Here is a 27,928-nt window from a genome sequence, read left to right as displayed (position 1 = left end):
GGAAAAGTTGCCAGAATACCAGCACCTCTTACTTGTGGTGGAAAGTTCCCCTAACTCCAGCTTTCAGCACTTGGGATGGGCGCACACATCGCGACTCTCCTTTTCTTACTGTGGGGCTCTCTGCGAACACACCCACAGTCACCTCTGCGCGCTCCCCTGGAACCCGCTCAGCACACAGCGCACCCCAGCGGCGGCGTGGCCTCCTTCCAGCCGTGGCCACTTAGCTTCCGGAGAGCTAGCCAGTTGCCTCCGCCGCCGCCTTAGAATCTGGGGACCCGACAGACTGCGAGACCAGTCTCCGCGGGACCCGAGGGAGGACGCGCGGCTGCTGCGCCTGCCCCACCCGCCACACCTGGGAGCGGTGAGGACCAGGAGAGGCGGGGAGCGGCGACAGGCTGGCGAAGTGCGGGAGCTGCTTCGCTGAAAGCCAGCCGGACTGGAGCAAGGAGGAGGGGGAGGGTCTCGGGGCAGAGTCCTGCTGCTCCGAGGGAGGGACCCCAGCTGGGGTGGAAAACAGCACAAACCAGCTACAGAGACGCTGGGCGCGGATCATGGAGCGGGCCAGCCCCGGCTCCCGGGGGTCGCAGCAGCAGCGGGACCAGGATTGCGTGGAAGCGTGGCTGGATGATCACTGGGACTTTACCTTCTCTTACTTTGTTAGGAAAGCCACCAGGTAAGAAGAGGACCCCTGGAAGACCCATCCGGGGCGCTGAGAGTGACCTGGGGGCGCATCTCTCTCCCTTACTGAATATTCCTCTTCCTTTACCATTAAGCAACCTCTGTTCCCAGGCCCTTTGCTTTTGAAGTAGGTCTTTGGTGCTGTTAGGGTGTAAAGACCTCGACTTCATGGCCAGTACAGTCGAAAAGCCCAAGCGTGGGATTCGATCTAACTTGCTCACAAAGTTCAAATACAGAAATGTACATGCGGACGTCCCCCCACCCCCAGCCCCATACACATACCCCGGCTGCCCTGGTATTCCCTGAGAGCATGATTATTTACATACGTCCGCGCTCACGGGCCTTCCCGCAGCCCTTCTCTAGCCCTCCTGGTCCCCCTAAATATCCTTAGCGAAACCAAAACAGTTTTTGAGCCCCTTCCCTGCAGCTCCGGAAGCACCATTTCCAACTCGGTCCCAGCGGCTCCGCTCCTCCCCTGTCCCCCCTCGCTCCGGCCCTTGGCGGGGCGGGGAAGCCGGGGTAGGGGCGAGACCGCGAGGAGCCCAAAGGCAGCAACATGCCGGAATCTTCCCAGAGTAAGTGCTATCGCCTTTTGCCCCCCTCCAGTCCCTTGCTTGGCCGGGGCCCTTCCTTCCACTCTTTCTTGCTCCCAAGGCGGCGCTGCTGAAAGGGCTCCGCAGAGGGGTTCGCCGCGCGCACACAAAGGTCGCTGGGGAGGCGCGGCGGGAGCGGACAGCGGGGGACGGACGGGTCCCGCGCGGCCCCAGCCGACCCCAGAGGTCGGCTCTTCCTGGTCCGGAGCCAAGCGCCGGGGCGGCCGCTGCGGAGGGCGGGGAGGAGGGCGCCTGTCCTTTGGGAAGTGGCTGCCCGGGGGGCAGTTGGGGCGCGCGTGGGAAACGCTCGCTATGGAGTTGGGGAGGAATTGAGGCTGAAGCCGAGGAAGGAGGAGCTGGAGCAGAGAGTGCGAGGCGGGCGGATCTCCCGAAGCCTGAGGAGTTGGTGAGAAGCCGCTGGCGCGGGCAAGATTCCTCACGCGGACTCAGGCCGACTCCTGGAAGTGCCTCTTTGGGGAACGGTTCCGAACCCGCCGCCGCTGCCGCCTTGTCCAGGCAAGGGCCGTCGGGCAGCTGACGCTGGCTGCCTTGGCCGCCCGGAAAGCGCACTCAAGGCGGTGATGGTGGAGCGGCCGGCCAGGGCAGGGCGCTGGGCTCCCACCCGCCGGCGCTCGGTTTCCGCTGTGCCGGGCGCTCCCCGCCAGGGGGCGGCGCAGCGCGGGGCGAGCGGGCGGCAGCCGGCGGCGGCGCGGTGGCGGGGTCCGTAAGGGAGCAGGCTTCGAGTCAGCACCTCACCTGGGCACGTCGTCGCCCCCCGGCGCCTCCTGGAGTCCAGAATCTGCGGAGGCCGCATGGTCTGCACTTCGAACTTCCCATGTTTGCTATGTTGCCCTTTGGAGACAAAACAAGGTAGTCCCTTCAGCATCGCCCCCACCCCCACTTCCCACTTTCCCTTGGGGTCACGGAGCTGGGTGCTGGGTGGTGGAGCCCGGGGCACAGCAGCGGGGGGATGCTTCACTGAGAATGGACTGTCTGATATTTTTGTCTTCCTTTATTCTTTTACGGTGAATTACTTGGGGATCTGTGAAGGGGCTCTTTTTAAGGCTGTTTCTCCTAACGAGTTTGTGTCGATTTCATCACTTTTTGGGGTTTTGGACTGAGGCGACAGCTTAGGGCAAGTCTTATCTCTTCCGTTTAATTACTCCGCCCTCCTTTCAAAGTCCTCTTACCCCGCTTTGGTAGTCTTCCTGCCAAATCCCAAATCTGGAGCAACCAGAGGATAAACCCTGATAAGAAAATGATTTCTTTTCAAAGGACACTTTCCTGCGAGTTTGGGGTGAGGCACTAAGGCCATCTAGATCTGGAAATATTGATTGTTGTGGGCCCCCAGTTTTCAAAGGTCACCTGCTACCCGAGGCCATCTGTCCCTAGTTTCCTTTCACCCTTGCCCACTTCCACTTTTCTGCCCTTACTGAATGGGGAGGGGGCAGGAGAGCCGGGCTGATATTTTTCAGTGTGTCAGGGTGTTCTTTGGAGGAGTTCTGTAGGCAGGTTATTAGTAGTTGAAAGAAAAAAGTGATTTGTCTTATAAATCAGCATCAGTGTCCTCTTCTTTTTTCCCCCTCTCCCTTTAGAGACGGAAACTTGGGATAGTTTGGTGATCGTTTTTAAGTAGTCATACATAAGAACACTTCACTCAAAGCCTGCTGGTACTTTGAAAGTAACATTTTACTGGAAGTTAAATGGAAAGGGTTAAATTTAATTTTCTTTTCACCTTACTTTTTCTGCCAAGTAGCATTCGATTAAAATCCTCATTTCTCAAAGTTACACTGTTCACTGTAAAATTTAGATCATCTGAAACTCCATATAAAGACTTTTTTGGCTATGGTTTTTATATTATAGTTGATGTTGATAATATGACATGTATGTGTGTACGTGTACATTTTTATATATTTGTAAGAGTTTATGTTGAGTATAAGTTGAAAACGAAAGTGTAAGATATTTAAGAGTAGTACAGGCCCTCACTAGGAGATATAAAGTGCTGAAAGTTGTCAGTTTAACGAATATAACCAATATAGTCAGTGGTTCTTGTTTGGGCTTATATTTGGTGGCATTAACTGGAGATTTAAGTTTGAGAGATTAGACAGTAGTTGGTTATAAAAATTCCAAACTTCTAAACCCAGTGTGATTCATATGGTTGTGGTAAAAACTTATTGCAGACATTCTAACTTTACAGGTAGGGTCTTTTTTTTTTTTTTTTTTTTTTTTTTTTTTAACTGGAAGCTGTTACTTTGCTTTTTCCCCTTTGTTACACTTTGTAAGTGTAAAATGAGTACTGTATGTGATCCAGGACCCCATGAAACAAGATAGTTCTGTAGAAACATTTAACATGTTTTAAAATTTAAAAAAAATTTGGAGTCACTTAGATTGGCCATCTGTGCTTGTAAACAGGTATGTTAATGGAACTATTTCTACTTTATTCGATTTAATTGTTGTCTTTGGACATTCATGCATGCTTTTTTATCCTATCCCTGGACTGAATGATCTGTACTCAGTAGTTGTCATTGAACAGAATGAAGGTTTCTGGCATTCCTAAATTCTCATTTAAATACCCGTGAATTTTCATTGACCTTGAAAGAAGTTCTGCTGCTATATTACGTTGTTTCCTATAACTGTCTTCAAATACAGAGTTAAGCACCTAGTTAAAAGCTACAAGCTTGGGGCATAGATGCTTTTTAGTAATCACAGCCTGTTTATGTGAATTTGAGTGTCAGTTGAACAATTCATAACAATCTATTGGCATAAAAATTAATTTGAGACTAGTAAACTACAACATATGGAAACTCCCACCCTCAATTCTAGACAACTTTGCAGTTCTTCCCCCCTGAGATTCTTTGTTAATTAAGGGCTCTAATCTTCATGCATTTGCAAATGAAGGCTTCTTGGTGCTAATGCCACTTTAACAGCTGTCGTTGTTTTTGACAGCATATTAAAATAATGTTACCTTTCATTAGTTAACTAATCATTTCTGCCATTGTGGGTGATGTTTTAGATCATTTAGTATTGTAGGGGTAACGTGATTGACTTTTTATTGCTTTGTTTTGTACTAGGCAAGAGCTTGAGAATATTTGGCATATAATGGAAATAGGAGTTACTAAGTGAGGACAAGTTTTTATTACTGCTTGGATCAAAGTCCAGAAACAGAAGTTTTACACTTCCATGTAGCTTTCTATGATAGACTTTTTATTTGACACTGCAGAACTGTGCTGAATTAGTTGACATTCTGGGGTCCTGTATTTGGGATTTTTTTTTCTTTTCTCTTCTCTTTCTTACTTTCTTTTTTCTTTCTTTTTTTTTCATCATTTTTTCTTATCTCTAGAAACTGTAACATTTTTATTTGCAAGATATTTATACTAATCAGATGATGGATATAAAATAAATATTGCCATCCACTTTTTAGAAATACTGTTTCTGTAATTGTATAGGAATATAATTTTTAATTTTCAGACAAATGATTTGCTAAGCATATTTTATTAAGCTGTCACTAGCATTGAAGATAATAAAACCCTGTGGTTATTGACTCAGTCTGACTTTAATATTATTTATAATATTTTTATGATGGTAATTCTGATGCAGTAATGACCTTTTCTTTTCATATGGTTTATAAGCAGGGTTCATTTGGCCGACTTTAAGCTGCTTTTTAGTGCCCTGAAAGTACTCATGTGTATCAAGTTCTTTCCTCCTAGAAGAAGTTATAGGAACCCCTAAAATGATATTTTTCATTGCCCTTCTATCTATAGTGTTCTCAAGGTTTCAAAATCAGATCCACTTTAAAGTCTGCAGTGCAAGGTCATGAGTCCTAACAATGTGGTAGAATTAATGCAATGACAATTAGTCATAGATGGATATCTCAAAATAAATCTATTTGCTTAGCTAACAAAAACTTAAGTAGGCATATAGTACAATTCAGTAGCTTTTTTTTCAGATCTGTAGAAATCACCAATATTTTCATAAGATCATGTTTCCAACACCTCAAGGTGTACAATTTTTAGCATTTTGAATATGTTGTGCAATAAAATTTTCCTTTGAAGTAATTCCACCTAAATATTTAGATATTTAAGATATCTGAAATTGGTTTTTAGGTTTTATAGGTAAAGTCTGTACCTTCGTCCTTATCTGATTACAAAGAATGTCTAAGATACTCCCCTTCCTTTAGATTTGAAACACAAATTAACTTAGAACTTTGCTTGAACTTCCTAATGCATTTTAATAATGCTCAGGAAAGATTTCTTCTGTAATTGAAAAGGCTACACAGAACTGTTTGGTGTTTATTAGTTTATCCCCCAAACATTTTTCAACCTAATAATTTATTAAATCTGTAACAGTTATGTTGAGTTAGATTTGTTCTTTGTTCTCTGAGCTGGTTGTAGGATCACAGGCCCTTTCTACGATGAAAGCCTTTGGTAAGGACTGCAGGGCAAATGAATAAATCACTGAGTTGATTGATCGTGGAAGGTTGAAAAATGAATTTAAGATAATTTCTTGAATTTCTGAATTTAGGATGCAGGCTAGCTACTGACTTTGCAGGACTTCCTCTGAAATTAGTTTAGCTGGACAGATGTAGATTCAGTTTGACCAATGTTTACAGCTGATTGATGTGGTCTTGGAGATATCTGTTATATCAGGTGTTCAGTAAAAAGTCCCTGTGAGCTACATACTGAGGAATAAAAATTGAAGAAAGTATTTCCAACATGAGTCATTCATTTGATATTTAGCCCTGTAATCTTATTTATTGACTTGGTATTCCCATTTAATTTGAATTATATGTATGTATTTTTTGTGATATAAATGCTTTATTCATTTTCTTTAACTGGTAGGAATTTATACTTATTGCTAACCAAATGTTTAAGGCAGGTAAAGCAAACTGAGTGTTAAGTTCTTAAGAATCATTTTGCTAGGGATACCTGGGTGGCTCAGTCAGTTAAGCGTCTGCCTTTGGCTCAGGACATGACCACCAGGTCCTGGGTTTGAGCCCTGTCTCTGGCTCCCTGTTCTGTGGGGAGTCTGCTTCTCCCTCTGCCCCTCCCCCTGCTTGTGCGGGAGCACACGTGCATGCTCTCTTTCTCTCAGATAAATAAAATCTTTAATTTTGATAAGTATTCTTAAAACTAAAAAGCTGTTAAGGATATCTATTTATTATTTCTCTGGTTTGTAATTTGTACTCAAAATGCTTTTTCAAGTGTTTTGTGCCATTGCTTTAGCTTCTGTATTCTTCAAGACTTTTCCCTTGATTGTCAATTTTAAAATCAACCTTTTGCAAATTATCTTCTCTGAATAATTTTATTAAATATAAATTTGGGAGAAGAAAGATCCCCTCTCTAGTATCATATCCCTAGTGATAACTATAAAAAATAGCAGTCATTATTTCTACTCTTTGTTGAATACATATGCCAAAGTTGTAAGAAGAGATCCTAATCTTTTAAGCTGATGAAATAATTAAAGCACACACACACACAGAGGGTTTTTGAATTAGAGGGATCATGCAATCCAGTGTTTCTACTTAAATAATGTTCCTTTGTTAAAAAAAGTCATTCTTATTCATCTCTAGTATATTAGTTAGAAAGTGTTTGGTCGTAACTACTTCAATTCATACAAAATTTACTTACATAATTAAGTACCTGGAGATTGTTTTGATTGTGAAATTCAGCTGATCAAATATTGTCAAGATTCTGCTTGTCTTTATATCTTTTTATCTGGCCTTTCTTCAGTCCATCCATCCATCCATTCTTCCTTCCTTCCTTCTTTCCATCTATCCATCCATTCATACATCCATTCATTTTGGGGGCCCTGTGTTGTGTTGGCTTTATTCTGTATGCTTTCATTATATGCTGGAAGCTATTTTCAGGGCAACTTTCTGTGGGTCTTAAAATTCTCATGTTAGAGAAATACCTTGTTATTTATGTCAGTTCTTTCAAAATTACACTGGCCTTGCTTGGGTCATGTGCCTGCTCTGGACCAATCACTGTGTCCAGAAGAATAGGGTTATCCAAGTACTTTGATGTGGCAGGTAACCTGTAAGATGAAATGCCTTTAGGGGACAGGGAATTCCCAAAAGAAAGTGATACAGACACACCCAGAAGTTCCAGATATCTACCACACCTAGTGTTGGACTTCCTTTTATTTAATGTTAGTTAAATGTGGAACTCTTAAGAGTAGGTATAATTTAATCATAAGTACAGCATTTTCCCAATTATAATACCAAAATAAATTTATAAGTTAACTGTGAATAAAAGTGGTACATCTCCAGCCAGATGCTAATTGACAGCATTTATTAAATCAACATTGCAGAGTGAAGATGGCCCTGACTGCCCAGTAAAGGGTCTGGTGAGGTCAGCTCACCTTTGCTACAGTTGCCCTGATGATTCACTTCTCCTGCTGGGTCTGCTCAGTCACCGAGCTTTTATTCCCATAGCACAGCATATCAGCTTATGGTTTGTACTTGATTTGAAAGCATATTTGCATGTATTAAATTTGTCTCTTTTTTATTTTCTCTTTTATACTAGAACCACGGAGCTGTAGTGTGATTGTAAACACAAGTATAAACCTGTTAGAATTGCAGGACAGTGCTTGATTTTAAGGTGGTCTTCCCGGTCTTTTCAAGTATACGTCTTTCACCTTTTTGTTTTGTTTTGTTTTAATTATCATCAGTGTGAAAATGCAAAATTAAGACCTTTTCATAGAAAAATTACAGATATTCAAGACATACTTGTTTGGGACTCTCAGGTCTTCACATACCTCAGATTGAAAAATGCCAATCCAGTGCAATCTTCCCTTATCTCAGCTATAAAATGAATCGGATTATGTTTTTACAGCATTGGTGTCTGTTAGTTATTATGCTTCCTTTCAGCTATAAGTAGGTTTTCCTTTAAGGAATATTTTTCACACATGTGACTGTGAATGCATGGAAAATTACAGAACATGTTTCATTCAACTCTTGGTCAAATTTGAGTGTAAAACCATAAGATGCAATTCTGTATTTTATTTATATTTGGTCCCAGTTAACTTCTCAGATGTTTTCATAACTAAAGTGAACTTGGAAATACTGAATAACTTCAGGCAGAGCATTCATTTCCTTTCCATGCCAGATCCAGGAGAAGTAATCACTATAAGCTCAGCGTAGAGATTATTCAAGAGTATCACTTGGACGTGCTCCAAATCTTCCCAGGTTCATTTAATAGCCTATTATAGTATAGTCATCTTTTTTTCATCTAAGCCAGTGCTTTTCAAAAGGGATATTATTGGGGGTGCCTGGGTGACCCAGTTAGTTAAGTGTCTAGCTCTTGATTTTGGCTCAGTTTGTGATCTCAGGGTTGTGAGATTGAGCCCCGCATCTGGCTTGATCCTGGGTATGGAGCCTGCTTAAAATTCTCTCTCTCAGGCGCCTGGGTGGCTCAGTGGGTTAAAGCCACTGCCTTCGGCTCCGGTCATGATCTCAGGGTCTTGGGCTCTCTGCTCAGCGGGGAGCCTGCTTCCTCCTCTCTCTCTGCCTGCCTCTCTGCCCACTTGGTGATCTCTGTCTGTCAAATAAATAAATAAAATCTTTAAAAAAAAAAAAAAAAGACTCTCTCTCTCTCTCTCTCTCCCTCTGCCCCTCCCCTGGCCCCCAAAAATAAAAGTTGGGGGGATGCTATTAGCATTCAGTGGTGACCTTTTTGTGTTTTTGTGAGAGGCTGTTCAACGCACTGCAGGATGTTTAACATCTCTGCGACCCAGACATTAAATGCCAGAGCACCCCCATCATTATGCTCCACATTTGCAAGTGCCTCCAAGAGCATATTACTACATACATATTGCTTATGTTCTAATACTAAAAACATAGCATTTTGAACTGTTTAATATTGTTCTGAACTGTTTAATATTGATTTCTACTGATGGTGGGTAAGGGCCCTAGGTGGGAAAAATCTTAGCTTCAACTGTAGAACTATCTCTTTAAAAAGGTATGACCTTAGGTGCTTTGTCTGCCTTCTCTGTAAAATGGAAATAGCATTTATTTCATAGGCTTCTTAAGAAATTTAAAGGAGATAATGCATATTTCCTTCTCTTTTTTAGAGTGAATTTCAGTAGTTTACTGTTTTACCTTGAGAATCATTAGCACTTTAAATATAATCATATATTTTAAGTCATTCTTTTATTCTGATAAGTGGGAATTAGTACCAATGAACAGTGATTTCATAGATTTTAAGAGACCTTATTTTTTACGTGAAAATTAATTAATGATTTGAATAGAACCATTTATGATTGTGTGGGGTACTGGAAAGGGAATTTGAATGAGAGTCCAGACTTCCCTGTGTTGTCCACAGCCCAGTTTGGCCCAAATCAATAACCCTGGGCTTTCAAGTGGGAGGGAGTAGGGAATCAAGGAAGAGAAATTCATTAGTGAATTTAAAAATCTCTTTCCATTCTTTTTTTTTTTTTTAAATGTAATTTGAGAGAGTGAGAGAGAGAGCACACAAGCAGGGGGAGTTGCAGAGAGAGAGGGAGAAAGAGAATCTGACTCCCCACTGAGCAGGGAGCCCAACACTGGGTTGATCCCAGGACCCTAGGATCTTGACCTCAGCCTCAGCCAAAGGCAACTGTTGGACTGAGCCACTTGGGGCACCCCCTCTCTGAGCATTCTTGATTCTCACAAGGAGAACAGATTATCAGATTTTCAGATTAAGTAGTTTTCTTCTTTAACTACTTTCCAAATATGAAAGTATTGGATCCAGGTCAAATTATGTAAGCAGTATAACTAAAACTATAAAATTAGGACCTAAAAGCAATTTTTGTGCTTTTCCTATGGATAATTTTGGCAGATTTCCATATGAGTTTTTAACCATCCCTTTCTAGACAGGAAATTAGTACACTTTTCCTAATCCTGGTTTTAAAGTGATTAATTCACACAACTTAAGAAAAAAAGCATTGGCAAGAAAGAAAAAAGGATGATGTTTTAAGTAAACTTAAAAACATGGGAATGTATTGTGTTCTGTGCATTACTCAGGGCCCGCAACTTTTTACTGTTTTATCTGAGACACCCTGCAAATCTTCCCAAATGTTGCTGCTCAAGGACTTGCTGCATAGCCTTTCAATGAAGCCCAGGCTTCAGCCTAGTTAGAGAATTTCCTCATGAGCCCCTTAGGATAGGAACTAAAATGGACCAACTTCAGTTCCCAAATCTGTAGCAGAGTGTTAAAGTATTATTTTGTCTAGTATTAAAGCCATTCTCCAGTTTAGAATTATGGTTATTATGAAATATTGCTGTGGTTTTCGTTACAGGTAGTTAGGTATATATTTTCTCACATTTGTTGTCAGTCTTATTTTATTTTTGATATTTTGAAAATATAATCTTTAAATCTCTAATTTATTTTTGCAAAAAATTAATTTTTAAGTGATAATGGAAAAACAAGTTATGTTCTTGCATTTATTTTTCTCAGCTAAATGTTCAGCTCTTGATTCACAGACCTGTACCCCTGGGGCTAATAATATATTATATGTTTATAAAAAATTTTTAAAAATTATAAAAAAAATAAAATGTTTAGCTCTTTATTTTTATATATTATTCAGAAAATTATGTCATATGTAAGTGTAGTTATTAGTCTAGGGAGTCTTAATGTTTTTTCAGTTCTAATTTGAGAAAATACTATCATTAAACCAACTATGTTTTTCATATGTGTTTCTGTAGAGACATTAGTGTTTTCAAACTAGGAGCTTAAGAAGCAGTGGCTAACATCTAGTTATTCTGTACAAGGCCACTGAATAAATTATTTTTATTTTTACAAAAAATTGGTTTTGAAGATACACTCCATTTAATAATGTTTGATTAACTTAAAAATAATAACTATCATATATTAAATATTGTATTAGACATAGAGTTTGTGTGTCCCAGACTCTGTGCTATCACTTTATATGCATTGTTTCCTTTAATTTTTTACAAAGATTTATATATTAGAGAGAAAGAGAGAGTGTATGTGTGTGTGCATGTGTGAGCCGGGGGCGGGGGGGGGAGGGTGAGAGAGAATCCTCTAACAGATTCCTGGCTGAGCATGGAGCCCAGCACAGGGCTCAGTGGATCCCTGAGATCATGACCTGAGCCGAAATTAAGAGTCAGCTGCTTGACTGAGCCAACGAGACACCCCTACTTTAGTTTTCTTAAGAACCTGAGGAAGGTTTGTCATTATCTCCATTCATTTATGGAAAGAGTTAATAATGTACCTAAGGTTTTACTGTTAGAAAGAAGTAGCTCTGGGGTTGAAGCCCAAGTCTGCCCCACGTAGGGCCCTTACCCACCAGGCTCTACTGGAGTTTAGTGTCAGCGGTAAGGGAAGCAAAGCAAAGGCTCATAGATTTAATGTCATGTGGACTCTAATGCAGGAAAAGGTTCAGGTTTCTCCTAGGGCCATTTAATGTGCATGCGCATTACTAAATAATGTGCCTGGAGACTTTGCCCAAGTGGGTTTAGTTTCCATATATAATTTTAGAGTATAAAAAGTGGGAACTCTCAAATGACATTTTAAAATAGAATGGCTGAATATTTAGGTACTAGGCCATCACAATTATATTTTTAGTATTAGAACACAAATACCCTAAGTACAGTATATTTTCAAAGAATTTTTATCCTTTGATACATTATTTTAGGCAAAAGTACCAAGCATATTAAACTTATTGCTCGACAATTAGGTTTCATTTAATTGTGTTTTTAACTTAGAGTTACGGTGTAATATCACAATTTTACTTTGCTTTGTAAATTTTTCTTCTTTTTTCCTTAGTTTTCCAGATGCCAAGAAATGTTATATAAAACCTAGGCAAAGTATTTTAATCATTTTCCCCTTTCAGGACATCTGGAATATTAAATACATATTTTAAGGCGTTTCTGTTTTTTTTAAGATTCATTTTGTAAGATGAGTGAGCACTTCAATGTTGGTAGAAAGTTAAGTTATTGCTGCATAGAGTCCTTATGGACTCAGATACCTGTGTGCGTACGCGCGCGCGCGCGCGCGTGTGTGTGTGTGTGTGTCTTTTGCTAATCATATTTGAAATACTCTGCAAGAGTTTACATCCCTCTGTCCTGTCAGTAAGTTGTGCATTTCCTATTTAATATTTTTAGATAGAATGCATTTTGAGGAAGCTGTTCCATGTCTAGATTAGTGGAAAATTTCTAGAACGCAAACTGTAAATTGTAGTTTTCGTTCCTGTGATAGGTTTTTAATAATCTTGAGTAAAAATGAGAAATTGGAAAAGGAGGAAAAGCTTTGATTGTTAACAGCGTATGCGCCTTACAGTTACCTTTCATATTTTCAGTGAGGTTTACTAATCAACTTGTAATATTTTTAGAAAGAAGATGAAGTGTACTCAAGAAACAAATTTAAGTCTATTTTAATATCCATAAAAAGGTATGGCTAGGTTTGAACCATTAAATTAAATCATTAAGTTAGTTGATGTTACCATTTTAAGAATGATACACTTTTCATCAACTTAAAAAAATATAAACACACAAGGTTCTGCCACATTTATAATTTTGAGGAAATAAACTCTGTTATAACCACTGTAAAAAATGACAATCCATCTTCTAAGCTTTCCCACCACCCTGAGTTTTTTTTATCTTTTTTATCATTCACGAATGAACGAACTTGGTCATCCCTCTGTGTATTACTAAAGATTCAAAATGTCCAACTAGAAATATCCAGCTCAGCCTTTTCCTGCAGCAGCTGCTAGAACCTGGCTTCCTGGCCTTTTGAGTGCATGAACTCATTTGGTTTTGTAGGGCGTTCCACCTACTTTGTAACACCATTTTAAAGGGTGCAGTGCTGGTAGTGTTAATAAAGAACCTCAGTGAAATCAAAATGTGTTAAACATTACTCTTCATGACACTGATTTTTAAATCAAATTGCCATTGCATGAGCAGTTTGGACTGCAAGAGTCTTCCTTAAAGTAGAATATTAAGAAAATAAACTTCTGATTGGACTTACTAATATTTAAAAAGATTTGAAATGTAAAATTCAGGTCACATTTGTGACAAGTCATGGCAAGTTTTTGATAACTGCCGTTTAGCTTTATTTCCTGTCATCAAATTAGTATCAATATTTTGGGCTCTTTACTTGCTCAGTGTGGGAAAGGGTCCCGTTGTGAGCCTGAGCAGCATCTAAGGTATATACAAGTTTGAAACCACAGATGATACTCACATTGTGTTAACTGAGAGGAATAACTCCCAACATTGATTCTGGTACCCTCCAGGGTTTCTCTTTTTATTTTAAGACATGCTGTAAAAGTTAAAAACAAACACACACAAAACAAAATTTAATTTACCCATTTAAAGTGAATACCACTCATTTATGAGGTAAGAAATTCTTTGTATCATAAAATAAGGAAGGATATAAGTGAGTGGAATTTGGTATGGAGAGAAGGAGTGATTTGGCTGGGATGTTAAACATCAGGATCTTGTCACTGAATGTAAATTTTTGGCACCGATTTTCACAGCATTTCCCTTGACCGTGGCTTTATTTCAAGTATCTAGGGCCTGTTAGCTTTCCTTAACAGCCTTGTAAAGTGAAATCAACTGAAAGACTTAAAGAGGGCCGCCCTGCTTTTAATTGCTGCCAGCTTTGCTGGGCAGTTAGCAAGGACATGCTTATCCACGAAAGCAGAGCCCCTAAGTGCTTGTACATCGGATCAGAATACCTTGCAGAACTGTGTCTCTTTCCTACTTTTTACTCCGATAGTTAGGCTGCAACTTGTATGGAGTCATGATAGGACTCTTTATTTTTTTGGAAGAGGGGGAACTTCATGGGATTCTATTAAGAATGGCATTCTGGGGGTGCCTGGGTGGCTCAATGGGTTAAAGCCTCTGCTTTCGGCTCAGGTCAGGATCCCAGGGTCCTGGGATCGAGCCCCACATCAGGCTCTCTGCTCAGCGGGGAGCCTGCTTCCTCCTCTCTCTCTGCCTGCCTCTCTGACTACTTGTGATCTGTCTGTCAAATAAATAAATAAAATCTTAAAAAAAAAAAAAAAAAAAAAAAAGGAATGGCATTCTGTAGTATCTGCTTTGGCCAAGGGCTTTGAGTCATCAGGTTGCCCGTAGCCAGCCTGCTTCCAGACCTGTTAGCCCACTCAGCCTCTGGATTTGTACACCAGGAGCACCTTTTTCCCCCTCATTGTTTCTCTGATTCTTAGAACTTTATGAAGAAAGGAAGAGCCACCGCTTCCTACCCCTGCCTTGTATCTCCATTGGAATGAGGGCTTAGTGTACAGGAAATAGCAAAATCTTAAATATATGGAGATTTTGAAATGCTTTTACAAGTGTTTTCTAATTTGATTCCTGTGTCAGCCCTGCAGGGTGAGTGAAGGAGTAAGGAGGTCCTTCTCCCATTTAAAAAAGAGGAAGTGGAGGGGGAAAAAAAGTTATTGAGTTGACTGACTTAATGATCACCCACTGGCCTGTAGAGAAAGGAAGCCTTTGTTGGGGGGTGGGGGGTGTCTTCATGGCCTGTTAATACAGCTGCCCTTGTTTACAGCTGAAAGACTGGAAATCCAGAGAAAGTTGTAAATGGTTCAGGCTCACTTCTGTGTAGTCTTATAACTGGAACTAGCATTACCTTATGATGGCCTGTTTGGTATTCTTGATTTTATACCCTGCTGAAGACAGCACCTTGCACTTCATCAAGATGTCAGTAGAGGTGGTATTTTCCCTGTTTTTATAGAAGATGAAGTTGAAACTCAGAGGAGGAAAATTATTTGCTTCTGGCCATACAATTCATTTGTAGGAAATCCTTAGATTAGATTAGAATTTCGGATTCCCCAAAATTTAGCCCCTTGATGCTTTGTAATCCCAAAGATTCTTAGCAATTAGTCAGCCTCTCCTTTATGAGTCAATTATAATTTGTTTTTTCTCTATTAAATACACGGTGTGGTTTTGAGAGTAAAATGAAAGAACTTGGTTTAAAGAGAAATTTTATACCACAAATCATTAATCTATAAGCTTTCCAAAAGTTCAGTTATTATACACAGGATCACAGTGTGGTAGTCCTTTGTGCTCTTTTCATAATAAAATTAGTGTTAGTGCTTTGATAGCCTGGAACTCATTAGTATGCTGTATAGAACCTACCTTTTCTTTGTTGTCTATCTGCCAACATTTCAGTTGGGGAAAGGAATATAGAATGAGTGGTGTGGTCAGAGGAAATACAGGATACCCACTTAAATTTGAATTTCAGATACCACTTAGACTAAAAATTATTCATTGTTTATCTGAAATTCAATTTTAACTGGGTGTTCTGTATTTTTCTTTGCTAAATCTAGCAACCTTAAGAATCACTGTTCTCTTGAACACATTCATTATACATTTTTTTTTTTAGTGCATTGTTTTAGATTTATAAAACACGACCTGATTTTAGAGAAACAGACCTGGGATTTTTTCAGGACACAGTCCTTAAGAATCTTTATTTTCCGAGTCCTTTGAGACATTTTTTTTTTTACCTCAATGGCTTAATGTGCCATCTTTTTATGATCTGAGTGCAAAAAATTAAGTTAGAGAATGTGTTATTTTAAGTGATCTTATTCTCTCTATGCCTTGTATGCTTGAATTTGAGTTTGACTCTCCTGGATGCAGCCAGAAGTTACAGAGTGCCTCCTTTGGGATAAGCATTGATGTCCTGGGAACATTTATATTCTTACAGGCCGTAAGACTTGGAAAAGGAGACCTGGATTTGACTCCTGATTTTGCTATTAAATAGAGGTCTTTGGTTCAGCCATTTATTTTAGCTTCATAATTTAGAAAACAGGGTTGTTAATGCCTGCCTTACCAGGTTTAAATAAAATGGTGCCCCCCTTTTTCTCCCAGTATCGTTCATATAAGTACTTTTCAAAATCCCACAAAATTAAGGAAGAGAAGTGAAAATAGAAAACCTATCCTAGCCACAGGAGTGATTTGCCCAGTCAGAAGAGCATCTAGGTTTCTTGAATCCCATCTGGTACTTTTTACCCTTATATCTGACATGTTCACAGTCGTCTTTTCCATCTTTGTTCATTTGTATCCATTTACACTTAACTTCATATGTTGGCAAAATTTATATATATAAATTAACTCCCAAACACAACATAAACTTCAATTTTGGAGGTGTGGTGACTGAATGGTTTGCCTGGGGAATTTAGTACTCTCTGGTGTGCAGCATAGTGCCTGACACACTCAGATCTTTACCTTAGGAGAATAATTCATTCTGTAAGAAAAACGATATTTAAGCATGAATCCAATTAAAATGGGGGAAAAATCAGTAGAAAGGATTGATTGCAACTTTATCTTGAAAACGGACCCACAGATTATGAAAGTAAATTAACCTTGTCCTAGATTTAATAAAATTTATATTTAATGAATATTTCATGCTAAATTTTAGAATAAACAATTTTTAACAAAACTATTACATAATCAATTAACTTCTCCATGTTTGACTTTTATAACAGGGTGAGAGATTCTTTTTTTTTAAGAAATAGTTTTTCAAATTAATATTTTGAAGGTTTCTTCAGATTTTTCAAGGATATTTCTTAGTCTTGAATATAATTATTTAAATAAAATTCTCTTTTCAAGTAACTTATGTCATTTTCCTTGTTGATTATTTTTGTATTTGTTAGCTGGTCTTTAATTGGGCATAGCCCTTGATTGTTAGTGGCATTGTGTAATATTGTAATTGTCATGTAATGTAATTGTAAAAAAAATAATGTGTTGTAATGGTTCTCCACCATTGATCTACTTCTAGAAATTCTGTATTTTATACAAGAATTTTAATTTTGATTTGCAGATTATTTGTATTTGTATAGAGACTTAAAAAATTATCGGAAGAGGATTAATAGTCTTAAGAGGAAAGGCCCACTTCATATGGCCACCTGGGTCATACACTACAAAACTTTAAGGGATGTGTGATGAGAGAGAGGTGTGAGAAATGATTTAATTTTATTTGTGGGTTGGTTCCTAAGTGATTGTTTTGATATTATGATAACGTATGTTTTCCTGCATAAGCATATAACTACAGGGACTCAGATAATCAATAATGTGGTCATGAGAAACCCCATTCCCCATGACTAGTGGTTAATAAAAATTGTTGATTGAATGAGTGAATGTACAAGATCTTAAATTCCCTCACCAAGAAAATAGCTAGAAACAAAAACACTTGTGAGGCAGATACAGTAATAAAAAATATAAAGAATTTTTAAGCACTGGCTCCATTTAAGACATATAGTAGGTCCTGCAGGTTATATGAGAATAAATTAACCATAGTCAGTTATGAGACTTACATCCAAGAAGTAAAGAATCTTAACAGTTAAACCACGGTGTTGTTTCTTGTAACAAATATACCAGCATTCATATATTCAAAGACTGTTGTCCCTTTTGGTGTAGTTAATTTAGGAGCCTTACTTTTGAGCCATTCACTTTACTCAAGAATTATTTATTGTAGACAGACTATGAGACAGGCATTTTCTAAAACAGACAAGTAGCTCTGATGAAATTTCCATCTGGTTGGAGGGGACAGACAATAAAACAACAGATTAATCAATAAGAAAAATATCCAGTAAGAAGCATTTAGGCGCTGGGAGGTGAGAACCTGATGTGTCAGAGGCCACTCTAGGGGGCATGACCAGGGAAGAATTGTCTGAGTGGAGAACGTAGAAGCTATGATCAGCCAGACGTAGGTGAGGGGAGAACATTCTGCACTGGGGACAGTTAGAGCTTGGGTGCTTGAGGAGGACCAGGGAGGCCAGCCTGGCCAAGTGGAACTGTGGTAGGGGATTAAAAGATTTTGGGTTTTGTTCTCTATTCACTGAGAAGCCAAGTAGGATAACTGACGATGTTAAGATATATTTTGTTCAAAGATTACTCTGGCTGCTGTGGGGAGAATGGGTTGAACGGGGGCTAGTATAACATAGAGTGACCAGTGGGGGCTTGTGGCCACAGTGGACTTGGACCAGGACTTAATGCAAGAGATAGAAATGAACAGATTGGGATATAAGGTTTGGGGAGTCACATTGACGTGACTTGACTTGGACATGAGATTTGAAGGCAAAAGAAATTTAGAGTAATTCCTGTATGTTGATTTGAGTAACTAGGGAGGTGATGGTGCCCTTTATTAATAGGAGGAAAACTGGCAGAGAGTGAGATTGGAGTAAGATGATGGGTAGGGCATTAGGAATTTTGTTTTTGCCTTTTTAAGTTGTCTGTTTAGATAGCTGCATGAATCTGTCATGTAGATATTTTGATTTAAAAAAAAGTTGGGGGCGCCTGGGTGGCTCAGTGGGTTAAAGCCTCTGCCTTTGGCTCAGGTCATGATCTCAGGGTCCTGGGATCGAGTCCCGCATCGGGCTCTCTGCTCAGCAGAGAGCCTGCTTCCTCCTCCCTCTCTCTCTGCCTGCCTCTCTGCCTACTTGTGATCTCTGTCTGTCAAATAAATAAATAAAATCTTTAAAAAAATTTAAAAAATTAGAAAAAAAGTTGATCACCATTTTCCAATAAGAAGATAAGAAATAAATTGGACTTAATTTTATAATGGTAGCTGAAATAACTCAAACGCCTCTTTTATATTGATTTAACAATTTAAGTTACATGTATATATGTTTAAATCACATAAAATATGTTAATTTAGACACAGAGCTTTTTTCCTATCTATATTTTACAAAACAATTTTAGTCAGAAACTTCCTGTACATTCTTGACAGCTTCACATGCTTTTTTGACATCAATGTCTTTGGCACTGCTACTGCAATTTTGGGGAGTTATGTAAGTGTTTCTTCTTAAAGGGATCTTTGAAAGGTTTTTACAACTGTATCCAACACTTGAAATTCTGAGGTCATTCTGATAATATCTGTTATTTTTTTAACCCATTCCTTTCTATACTGGTACTATTTCAGAGTAATAGATATTTACCAAATAATACAGTGTTGTTCAAAACAAAATAATCAAGAGAGTATCTCAAAAATGGAAAACTTAGTAGAGATTAAGAAATAAGTCAGCCTCTTCTTTTTCCCTCTGTATTCTTCTTTTTTCACTTAATAAATTGTGGAGATTATTCACAGCAGCGCATACAATGATTTTTCAGGACTGCCCTAGTATTATTCCATTGTATAAATGTATCATTATGTATTTAAACAGCCTTCCAGTGCTGGTCCAGGTAGCTTGTTATCTTTGCTATAACAAACGGGTGCTACAATAAATAGTCTGGAACTTCTTTGGCCACATGGATAAAATCTCTGGAACAAAGGATAAATGCATTTGAAAATTTGTTAGAAATTGCCTGTTTACCTCCAGCAAGGTGGTAACAATTTTTTTTTTTCTGGAAAAGTCTCTTAAGGTAGAGAAGGAATTTTATTTTACATCATTCAGTATCAGAAGATTGTGTGGATCTGGACCTAAGGCCCTCAAATAAAGGAATCCTATATAATATATACACGCATGTAAATAAAGCATAATATTGAATGAACAATGCATTTTAAAATAAATTGTTGCAAGACTGCATGCATCATATATACAAGATAGAAGAAAACAAACTTGAGTCTCTTAAACGTGCATCTTAGTCATAGTATAGATTTGTAGGTAAACGTTAAAAATAGTCCTTTAACGTTGAAATCACAAAACATTTTGCTATAAATGTAGTTTTATCATTCTATTGTGTAAAACTAATATGTTATTTTCCTTTTTCCAGATTACTACAGCCAAAACGATTGAAGAGTGTCCGTATACCAACACTCTTCAAAATAGTGCATTGTCCAACTTTTTGTCCTGGCCTTTTAGTGAAAATAATCAATATGTCATTGTAGAGTGGGGATTGTTTTGCTTTTATTATGGGCAAATTCTTCTAAATATCATCAGTGATAGCTAGTTTTTGTCTTTTGAATGTGAATTTGAGTCTTGGGAAAAGTCAAATCTGCGTAAGAGATATTAAGTTAGCTGTTACTCTAGGGTTTTTTTGTGTGGTGTTTTTTGTGGTTTTTGTTTGTTTGTTTGTTTTGGTTTTGGTTTTGGTTTTGGTTTTATTTGTTAGTTTTGAGAGGAGGGCTTAGTGAAAAACAAGATGTAACTTTTAGAGGAAACTAATATCCTTATTTACCTTATAAATTTTCTTGAAAGTTAGTTTCAAAAGAAGAGCCCCAAAAATGTCTAAAGTAATGTCACTGTCAACTGGTATAAGATTACATTTTTTTCAAGGGGAATCATTTGAACTGAACAGTCCTTTTGATGTATATGATCTGATGATTGTTTAAAAAAAAAATCGCCTACCACGAAGCCTTTAGCTCAAGTGGATTTCTTTAACAGAGAGGTATATTTAAGACAAATGATTTAAATTTTCTTGAACAAAATTTTTAAAATTAGGTATTACTTGCTTTCTAATTTTCTCCTTTATACAGGAGTAGATAATCTGGAAGAAGAGATAATTGTTACCATTGTAGAACAAGCATTATTAGAATAATATTTACAGAAGTCTATAATCTTTCTACATACCAGATCAAATTGTTTATATTTTCCCCCTTCTAAATCTAATCTCTATATAGCAATATAGATAAAACTATCTAAAATTAAGCATATTATTAGCTAGCCAAATTTAGATAAATATTTGTTTTAAATTTTCAGACGTTTAGCTTCAGAACAAGTTGTATGTTTTCGACAGCGAGTTATTTTTTATATTTATATTTTCCTAAGACTTGTCAAATTTAGTGTCTTTTATGCTAATGTAAACCGCTTTTGAGAGAAAAAGACTTGCTGCTTTATGCACTGTAAATCAGATATCTAAAAATCTATGTGTATAGGCATCAGACTTTACTAAAATGTTTATTGAAGCAATTGTTCTTTATAGTTTTTCAAAATAAAACTGTCTTAAATAAACTGCCTTGTTTTTATTTTCTATGAAAAACTGAATTATCTAATCAGTTTGCTATGAGAGAATTTTTAGCAGCTTTCAGGGATAGCCCCTTTCTTTCTTAAACGTTTACTAAGTCTGCATTCTGTCCTGCAGAGAAATGGTCAATGCCTGGTTCGCTGAGAGAGTCCACACAATCCCCGTGTGCAAGGAAGGCATCAGAAGCCACACGGAATCTTGTTCTTGCCTCTCGCAGCCGAGTCCTCGTGCAGACAGCAGTGCGCCTGGAACACCAACCAGGAAAATCTCTGCCTCTGAATTTGATCGGCCTCTTAGACCCATTGTTGTCAAGGATTCTGAGGGCACTGTGAGCTTCCTCGCTGACTCAGAAAAGAAGGAACAGATGCCTCTAACCCCCCGAAGGTTTGATAATGATGAAGGGGACCAGTGCTCAAGACTCTTGGAATTAGTGAAAGATATTTCTAGTCATTTGGATGTCACAGCCTTATGTCACAAAATTTTCTTGCATATTCATGGACTTATCTCCGCTGATCGCTATTCCCTGTTTCTGGTCTGTGAGGACAGCTCCAATGACAAGTTTCTTATCAGCCGTCTGTTTGATGTTGCCGAAGGTTCAACACTGGAAGAAGCTTCAAATAACTGTATCCGCTTAGAATGGAACAAAGGCATTGTGGGGCATGTGGCAGCATTTGGTGAGCCCTTGAACATCAAAGATGCTTATGAGGTAAATAGGGAATCATTGAGATGGGGGAGTGGTGTGAGGAGGAGAGGGTGTGGGACAAGGTGGAACATTGGACACCTGCCCTGAATGGTGGGGAGGGTGGGTATTTCAAAGTCAGATGGAATAGGATCACTGCATGTAGAAATTTGCATACTTACTTAAAACTGGGAAGTGTGGTAAGAACTTTCTCATCTTTTATTTATTTTTGGAAAGATTTTATTTACTTATTTGAAAGAGAGAGAGCATGAGTAGGGGGAAGGAGAGGGAGAAACAAAGAATCTCAAGCTGACCCCGTGCTGAGCACTGAGTTCCACTCAGGGTTCAGTCCCGTAAGCCTGAGATCATGACCTGAGCCCAAACCACGAGTCTGATCCTTAACCGACTGAACCACCCAGGTGCCCCAGAACTTTTCCATCTTTTAAATGAGTTTCTTTACTGGTGCTTCAGTCAAGGATATGGGCCATAGAGAAATCTTATCTTGTTTTTCTCCTTCATGACAATTTAACATAGCTCATCTCACAGTTGTCTTCTCTTCTTTTTTGCCTACTGACTATCCATATCCTTATCTATTATCTGCACATGAACTCCGAGGATTTCACTGAGATTCTAAAATGCTAGGTCCAAAAACTCAAAAAACTAAACCAGTAGTCTTTTTCCATTCATTTGTTCATTCAGATTAATAATGTTCATTTATTTGAAGTCCCATTGACACAAAAATCTGATTGTCTTTCTTTTCATCCTTTTTTCAGTTGTTTGTTAAATAGATTTATGTCTTCAAAAAATAGAAATTGTTTCTCTAAAATATTTCAGTGGAAGTACTGGGTATTCCACTTTTTTTTTTTTTGAAAGATTTTATTTATTTATTTGACAGACAGAGATCACAAGTAGGCAGAGGCAGGCAGAGAGAGAGGGGAAAGCAGGCTCCCCGCCAAGCAGAGAGCCTGATATGGGGCTCAATCCCAGGACCCCAGGACCACAACCCGAGCCAAAGGCAGAGGCCTCAACCCACTGAGCCACCCAGGTGCCCCTGGGTATTCCACTTTTGTCTTTAATTATGGACTTAAAGATTACACTATATAATTCTTCTGATTTCCCATTTAAAATGATCTTTTTATTAGTAGAATTGTGTTTTTTAAACAAGGCATCTTACTAAATGACATTTTGTTTATCAGGTGTTTTCTAGCACCTTGATAGAATAATTGATCTAGCCAACTACTATGTGATGCACTCTAAATGTTCCATGGTGGGGTGCCTCGGTGGCTCAGTGGGTTAAGCCTCTGCCTTTGCCTCAGGTCATGATCCCAGGGTCCTGGGATGGAGTTCTGCATTGGGCTCCCTGCTCAGCAGGGAGCCTGCTTCCCCCTCTCTCTCTGCCTGCCTCTCTGCCTACTTGTGATTTCTCTCTCTGTCAAATAAATAAATAAATAAATAAATGTATATATGTTCTGTGGTAATCCCAGCTTGCAACTCCTCTGTGTAATTTAAGCAGTCATTATTGTTTTATTCACACCTGTATTCCTGATGCTTAATAAATTGCCGGGCACATAGTCAAGTCTTAATAAATATTGCCTGAATGAAAATTATATAGGAGGTAGGATAGATAAGTAGCATAGAAAGCAGATCATAACAGATGCCAAGGAAAATGTGGTAGGTTCAGGGAAGCAGGAGATAACATTACTTGGGGAATTGAGAAATGTTTTTTTGAGGAAGCAGTACTTGATATCAATCCTGGAAAATAGATAAGATTTGAATAGATTGGTTTGTGTACATGGTGAGGTCCAGATGTAGAGAGAAGTTGAAAGAAGCAACAGGGCAGGTGCACCGTGTGGTCCTTGTATGGACATGTGTGGGCAACAGTCGGTATTGACATTGAGGAGCTATGGGGGCAGAGCCTGCAGATTACTGGAGCATTGAATGCCAGGCTGAGGGGTATGTGTGTGGTCCAGAGCCATGAGGAATAATTGAAGATGGTTTCAAAGGGGCATTGGTATGATTCAGACTGATTTAGCAAGATGAATTGTACAGTGCTCATAAAGTGAAAAATACTGGATACTAGGAGGATAAATTACTTAATGGTGTGAGGAAATGAGGACCTGAACCGGGGCACTGGCCTTAAGGAGCGAAAGAAGGGAATGGATTTCCAGTGAAGAAGTGGAATCTGCCAGAGTTGGCAGCCATTAGCAGATGGAAATGAGGGGGAAGGAGGGAGGAGTCGAGGATGACTGAGGGTTTAGATGTGGGAGAATAAATATGGTCACTAGGGAGGAATACTGAGATATGATAGTTTAGGTGGGTGAAATCATGAAGATACTTTTCAGAATCCCCTGTATACGAGCAGTCTATTCCATTTTGATTCTTCATGGAGCTATCTCCATGACTTCTGTGAGCTCTGTAGTAACGCCACACCGTAGCGGACTACAACAGGGGTATTAAGGACACAGCTGAAGGATTGCTGCCAAATTTGCAGAATTCCCTTCCTGTCCTAGGTGACAGCTGGGTTTCCGCTTTTCAATGGCACTATAGTCCCAAGTACAGTAGGACCATAAATATGCTTCAGCTTTGCTGAGAAAGCCTTCATTTGTCTGTGTGGTTCTAAGTTTCTGCAACTCTGAGAATTTCTTCACTTATGTGCATTTTGGCTGAATATGCTTACCATTTTCAAAGTTTGGACAGTGTAATTTTTGTTTCGGTTAGTAATGACTTAATTCTTGTGCTACTGTCAGAAAGAGGCCCATGTCCTTGATTTGCAGTGCTTCCAGGATGAAGCCTCTTAGCCTGTGGATTCTTCATGGTGCCGCTTCACCCTCGGCAGCCTTCGTCCATGTTTACAGGGGCCTTAGCAAAAGTCATTCGTGTTCCAGGAATTTCATTCTTAAGGTGTGGAGCTGACCTGTGACATACAGTTTGCATCTGTGTTGACAGTGGAAGTGAGTTGGCTAGTGGATAATTCATTATTCAGCCTCACCCATAATTCGAATAATAAGAATTGTGTCTCATGGTTTCTTGAGAAGTCAGAATAGGAAAATGCATTCTGTCTTCTGAGTCCTATCTCTTTAAACATACATCTGTAAAAATAACACCTTACAGCAGTATTTCTTAAAGCCTGTTTGACCACAGAACCCTTGAAAAGTTGCAGTGTAGCATTGGAAAACCATGAGTGGTCGTGAAATATAATCGAGTTCAGTTTGAAGCTAAAAATACGTAGCAGTCTCATAGATAAGTCATTTGTAAGAAGTGGTCAACATTTGATTCATTTTTTTAAAACTTTATGACAGAATGATATAAATTTGAGAATTGAAATATTTTATTACTCATAAGATAACACATTCATATATTTAAAGTATAAAACAAGATCCACAGCTTAAACCAGTGATTCTCAATCAGACCACAAATATCAATGAGAGGGTGTTTGCTGCCTAAATCGCACAGCATCTCCTCCTGCATCAGCCCATCATTCGTGTAACTTTCTTGAATGTGGCACAGCATTTATTGATAATAAGATATTAACACATAATGATCAGAACAACTGTATAAATGTGTTCGGTATTCTCCTTATATGTGAAAACTAGATACTATCCAGTATCTAGAATGGATTGTGTATTAGGGTTCTTTAGAGAAATATATATAGATATAACAATATGTAAATATATATGTATATGAATACATATACATACATATTTTATGAAGAGGATTATTATAGAGGTTAGCTCGCTTGATTATGGAGGCATGGAAGTTCTATGATCTGCCTGTTGCTTGCAAGCTGGATAACCAGGAAAGCTCAAGGTGTAATTTAGAGTCTGAAGGTCTAAGAATTGGGCAGCCAGTGATGTTAAATTTGGTGTGGCTCTGAGTCCAAAAGCCTGAGAGCCAGGAACCTCATTGGAGGGCAGGTGAGCAAAAGAAGATAGATGTTGTAGCTTAAGCAGAGAGTGAATTTGTCCTTCCTTTGCCTTTTTGTTCTGTTCAGGCCCTCAGTGATTTGGATGATGCCAACCTGCTTGGTGTAGATGTTTGCTCAGTTTATTGATTCAAATGCTAATCTCTTCTGGAGACATCCTTACACACGTACCTGAAATAATGTTTTACCACCTATTTGGGTATTCCTTTGCTTAGTCAAGTTGACACTTAAAACTGACCATCACAGATTGCCTTGAACACCTAGTTTCACGTCCTACGGAAGCCTTGAGATTCCCCAAGATTTCCTGTCAAAGGATTTATATGGTCAAAACACTTCTCTCTGTCCCAAGTCAACTGAGATGCAAAACGTGGGCTCCTGTTCTGTTTCCATAGGAAATGGAAGACTAGGGAGAAGACTTGCAGGGTTTTAGGGAAGGGTCTCATTGCCATTCATGCAGCCTTTACCATGTAGCTACTATTCTTCCCACCCTGATGACTTCCTTCCTCCTTTTGTATTTCTTATCTAGATAAATCAGTCTCTATCATCTCTCGTTTTGCATGTCTCACTTTGTCAAAATTTTTTTACTAAAAAAAATATGAGTTCTCTAAATGAATTTCCTATGAATAAAATGATGTCTAAAATGAATTTTAGGAGAAAGAAGTAACACTAGCAATTGTTTTAATCTTGATAAATCTATTAATCTGTCATGATCTAATTGTGCCCCAGGGAACATAGTTTGGGAACTGCTATATCTTTGTTCAGTGTTCTAATAATCTTTAGGGACCGTATTAAAATGCCACTCTGTGGAAGAAAACTAGCCTATAAATCGGGAAGAGTACTGTATTGTTTTCTGCTATTTTGATTTTTATATAATTTCAAACTTAAGGAAAAGTTGTAAGACTTAAAAAAACTTACATATATACTTTATGCAGATTCTCCAGTTGTTTATGTTTTGTCCCATTTGCTTTATCGTTTTCTTTCTCTATATACAATGCATGTCAGTAATACATGCATACTATTTTTCTTTTTTTTAAGATTTTATTTATTTTAAAGAGACAGAGCATGAGCAGGGGAAGGAGCAGAGGCAGAGTGAGAGAGAGAGAGAGAGAATCTCAAGCTGACTCTATGCTGGTTGTGGAGCCCAATGAGGGGCTCAATCCCATGACCCTGAGATCATGACCTGAGCCAAAATCAAGAGTTTGTCACTCAACCCACTGAGCCATCCAGTTGCCCTTATGCATACTGTTTTTCTGAACCACTTAGTAAGTTGGAAACATTTTTACTAAATATAATTCAGTGACTATTTTCTAACAATATTCATTTATACAATTATAGTACATTTTTCAAAATCAGGAAGTTTTTATGATACAGTGCTATTACCTACTAGTCCATAGTCAAATTTAGTCTATAGTCCCACTAATATTCTTTACAGTTCTTTTTTTCCCTCTGATCAAGGATCTAATCCCAAATTACATAATGTACGTGCTTTCATGTCTCTTTAGTGTCCTTTAAATCTGGAATAATTTCTCAGTGTTTCTTTATCATTCTTGATGTATATTTTGAGAGTACAGGCTATTTTGTAGACTGCATTTTGATGAGATTCAAGTTAGGTACTTTGGGCAGAAATACCACAGATGTCAGTGTTGAGTCCTTGTTTGATTTTCTAGAATAGTCAGTTCTCCCCTTCTTCAACACCAGCTGGGTGTCCTACAATCCAATTCAATTCTGATGCTATTAGTAGCATCTAGTAACTTGCTTCTGACAATGTACTGCTACCCATTAGCACAAACTCCACAGTCTGAAGACTCAGTCCCACTAGATTGTCCCCAGTTTTCAGTTCAGATACCAACCACAAACAGGGTCCTCTGGCTACTCACATATTTATGTCCATCTACAAATTAGGTGATTTCCCCACTTGGGTTCAATAATTTGCTTGAATGACTCACAGAACTCAAGGAAGCACTGTGTTTTGTTTTATTTTATTTTATTTTATTTTATTTTACTTTCTTTTCTTTTATTATTTATTTATTTATTTATTTATTTATTTTTGTGAGAGAGATAGTGAGTGAGCATGTGAACACAAGCCGGGGAGAGGCAGAAGGAGAAGCAGACTCCCTGCTGATCAGGGAGCCGGATGTAGGACTCGGTCCCAGGACGCTGGGATCATGACCTGAGGCAAAGGCAGAGGCTTA

General features: G+C 38.8%; 1 protein-coding gene across 2 annotated transcripts in view; it reads left to right on the top strand.

The window, feature by feature from the left end:
• Positions 1 to 444: 444 nt before the first annotated feature.
• PDE5A (phosphodiesterase 5A) overlaps positions 445 to 27,928 on the top strand; it is a 150,480-nt gene continuing 122,996 nt past the window's right edge. Inside the window, exons 1-2 of one of the 2 annotated variants that reach the window (XM_080796099.1) lie at positions 445 to 673; positions 21,253 to 21,841. In XM_080796099.1, the coding sequence (XP_080652225.1) occupies positions 552 to 673; positions 21,253 to 21,841 (711 nt within the window). In that variant the 5' untranslated portion in view covers positions 445 to 551. Of the gene's footprint in view, positions 674 to 1,670; positions 2,142 to 21,252; positions 21,842 to 27,928 lie in introns of those variants that run through there. The other variant, XM_080796100.1, reaches the window with a different exon arrangement.

The sequence above is a fragment of the Martes martes genome, assembly GCF_963455335.1.
Source record: "Martes martes genome assembly, chromosome: 2".
NCBI lineage: Eukaryota > Metazoa > Chordata > Mammalia > Carnivora > Mustelidae > Martes > Martes martes.
This window is presented reverse-complemented; position numbering and strand designations above follow the sequence as displayed.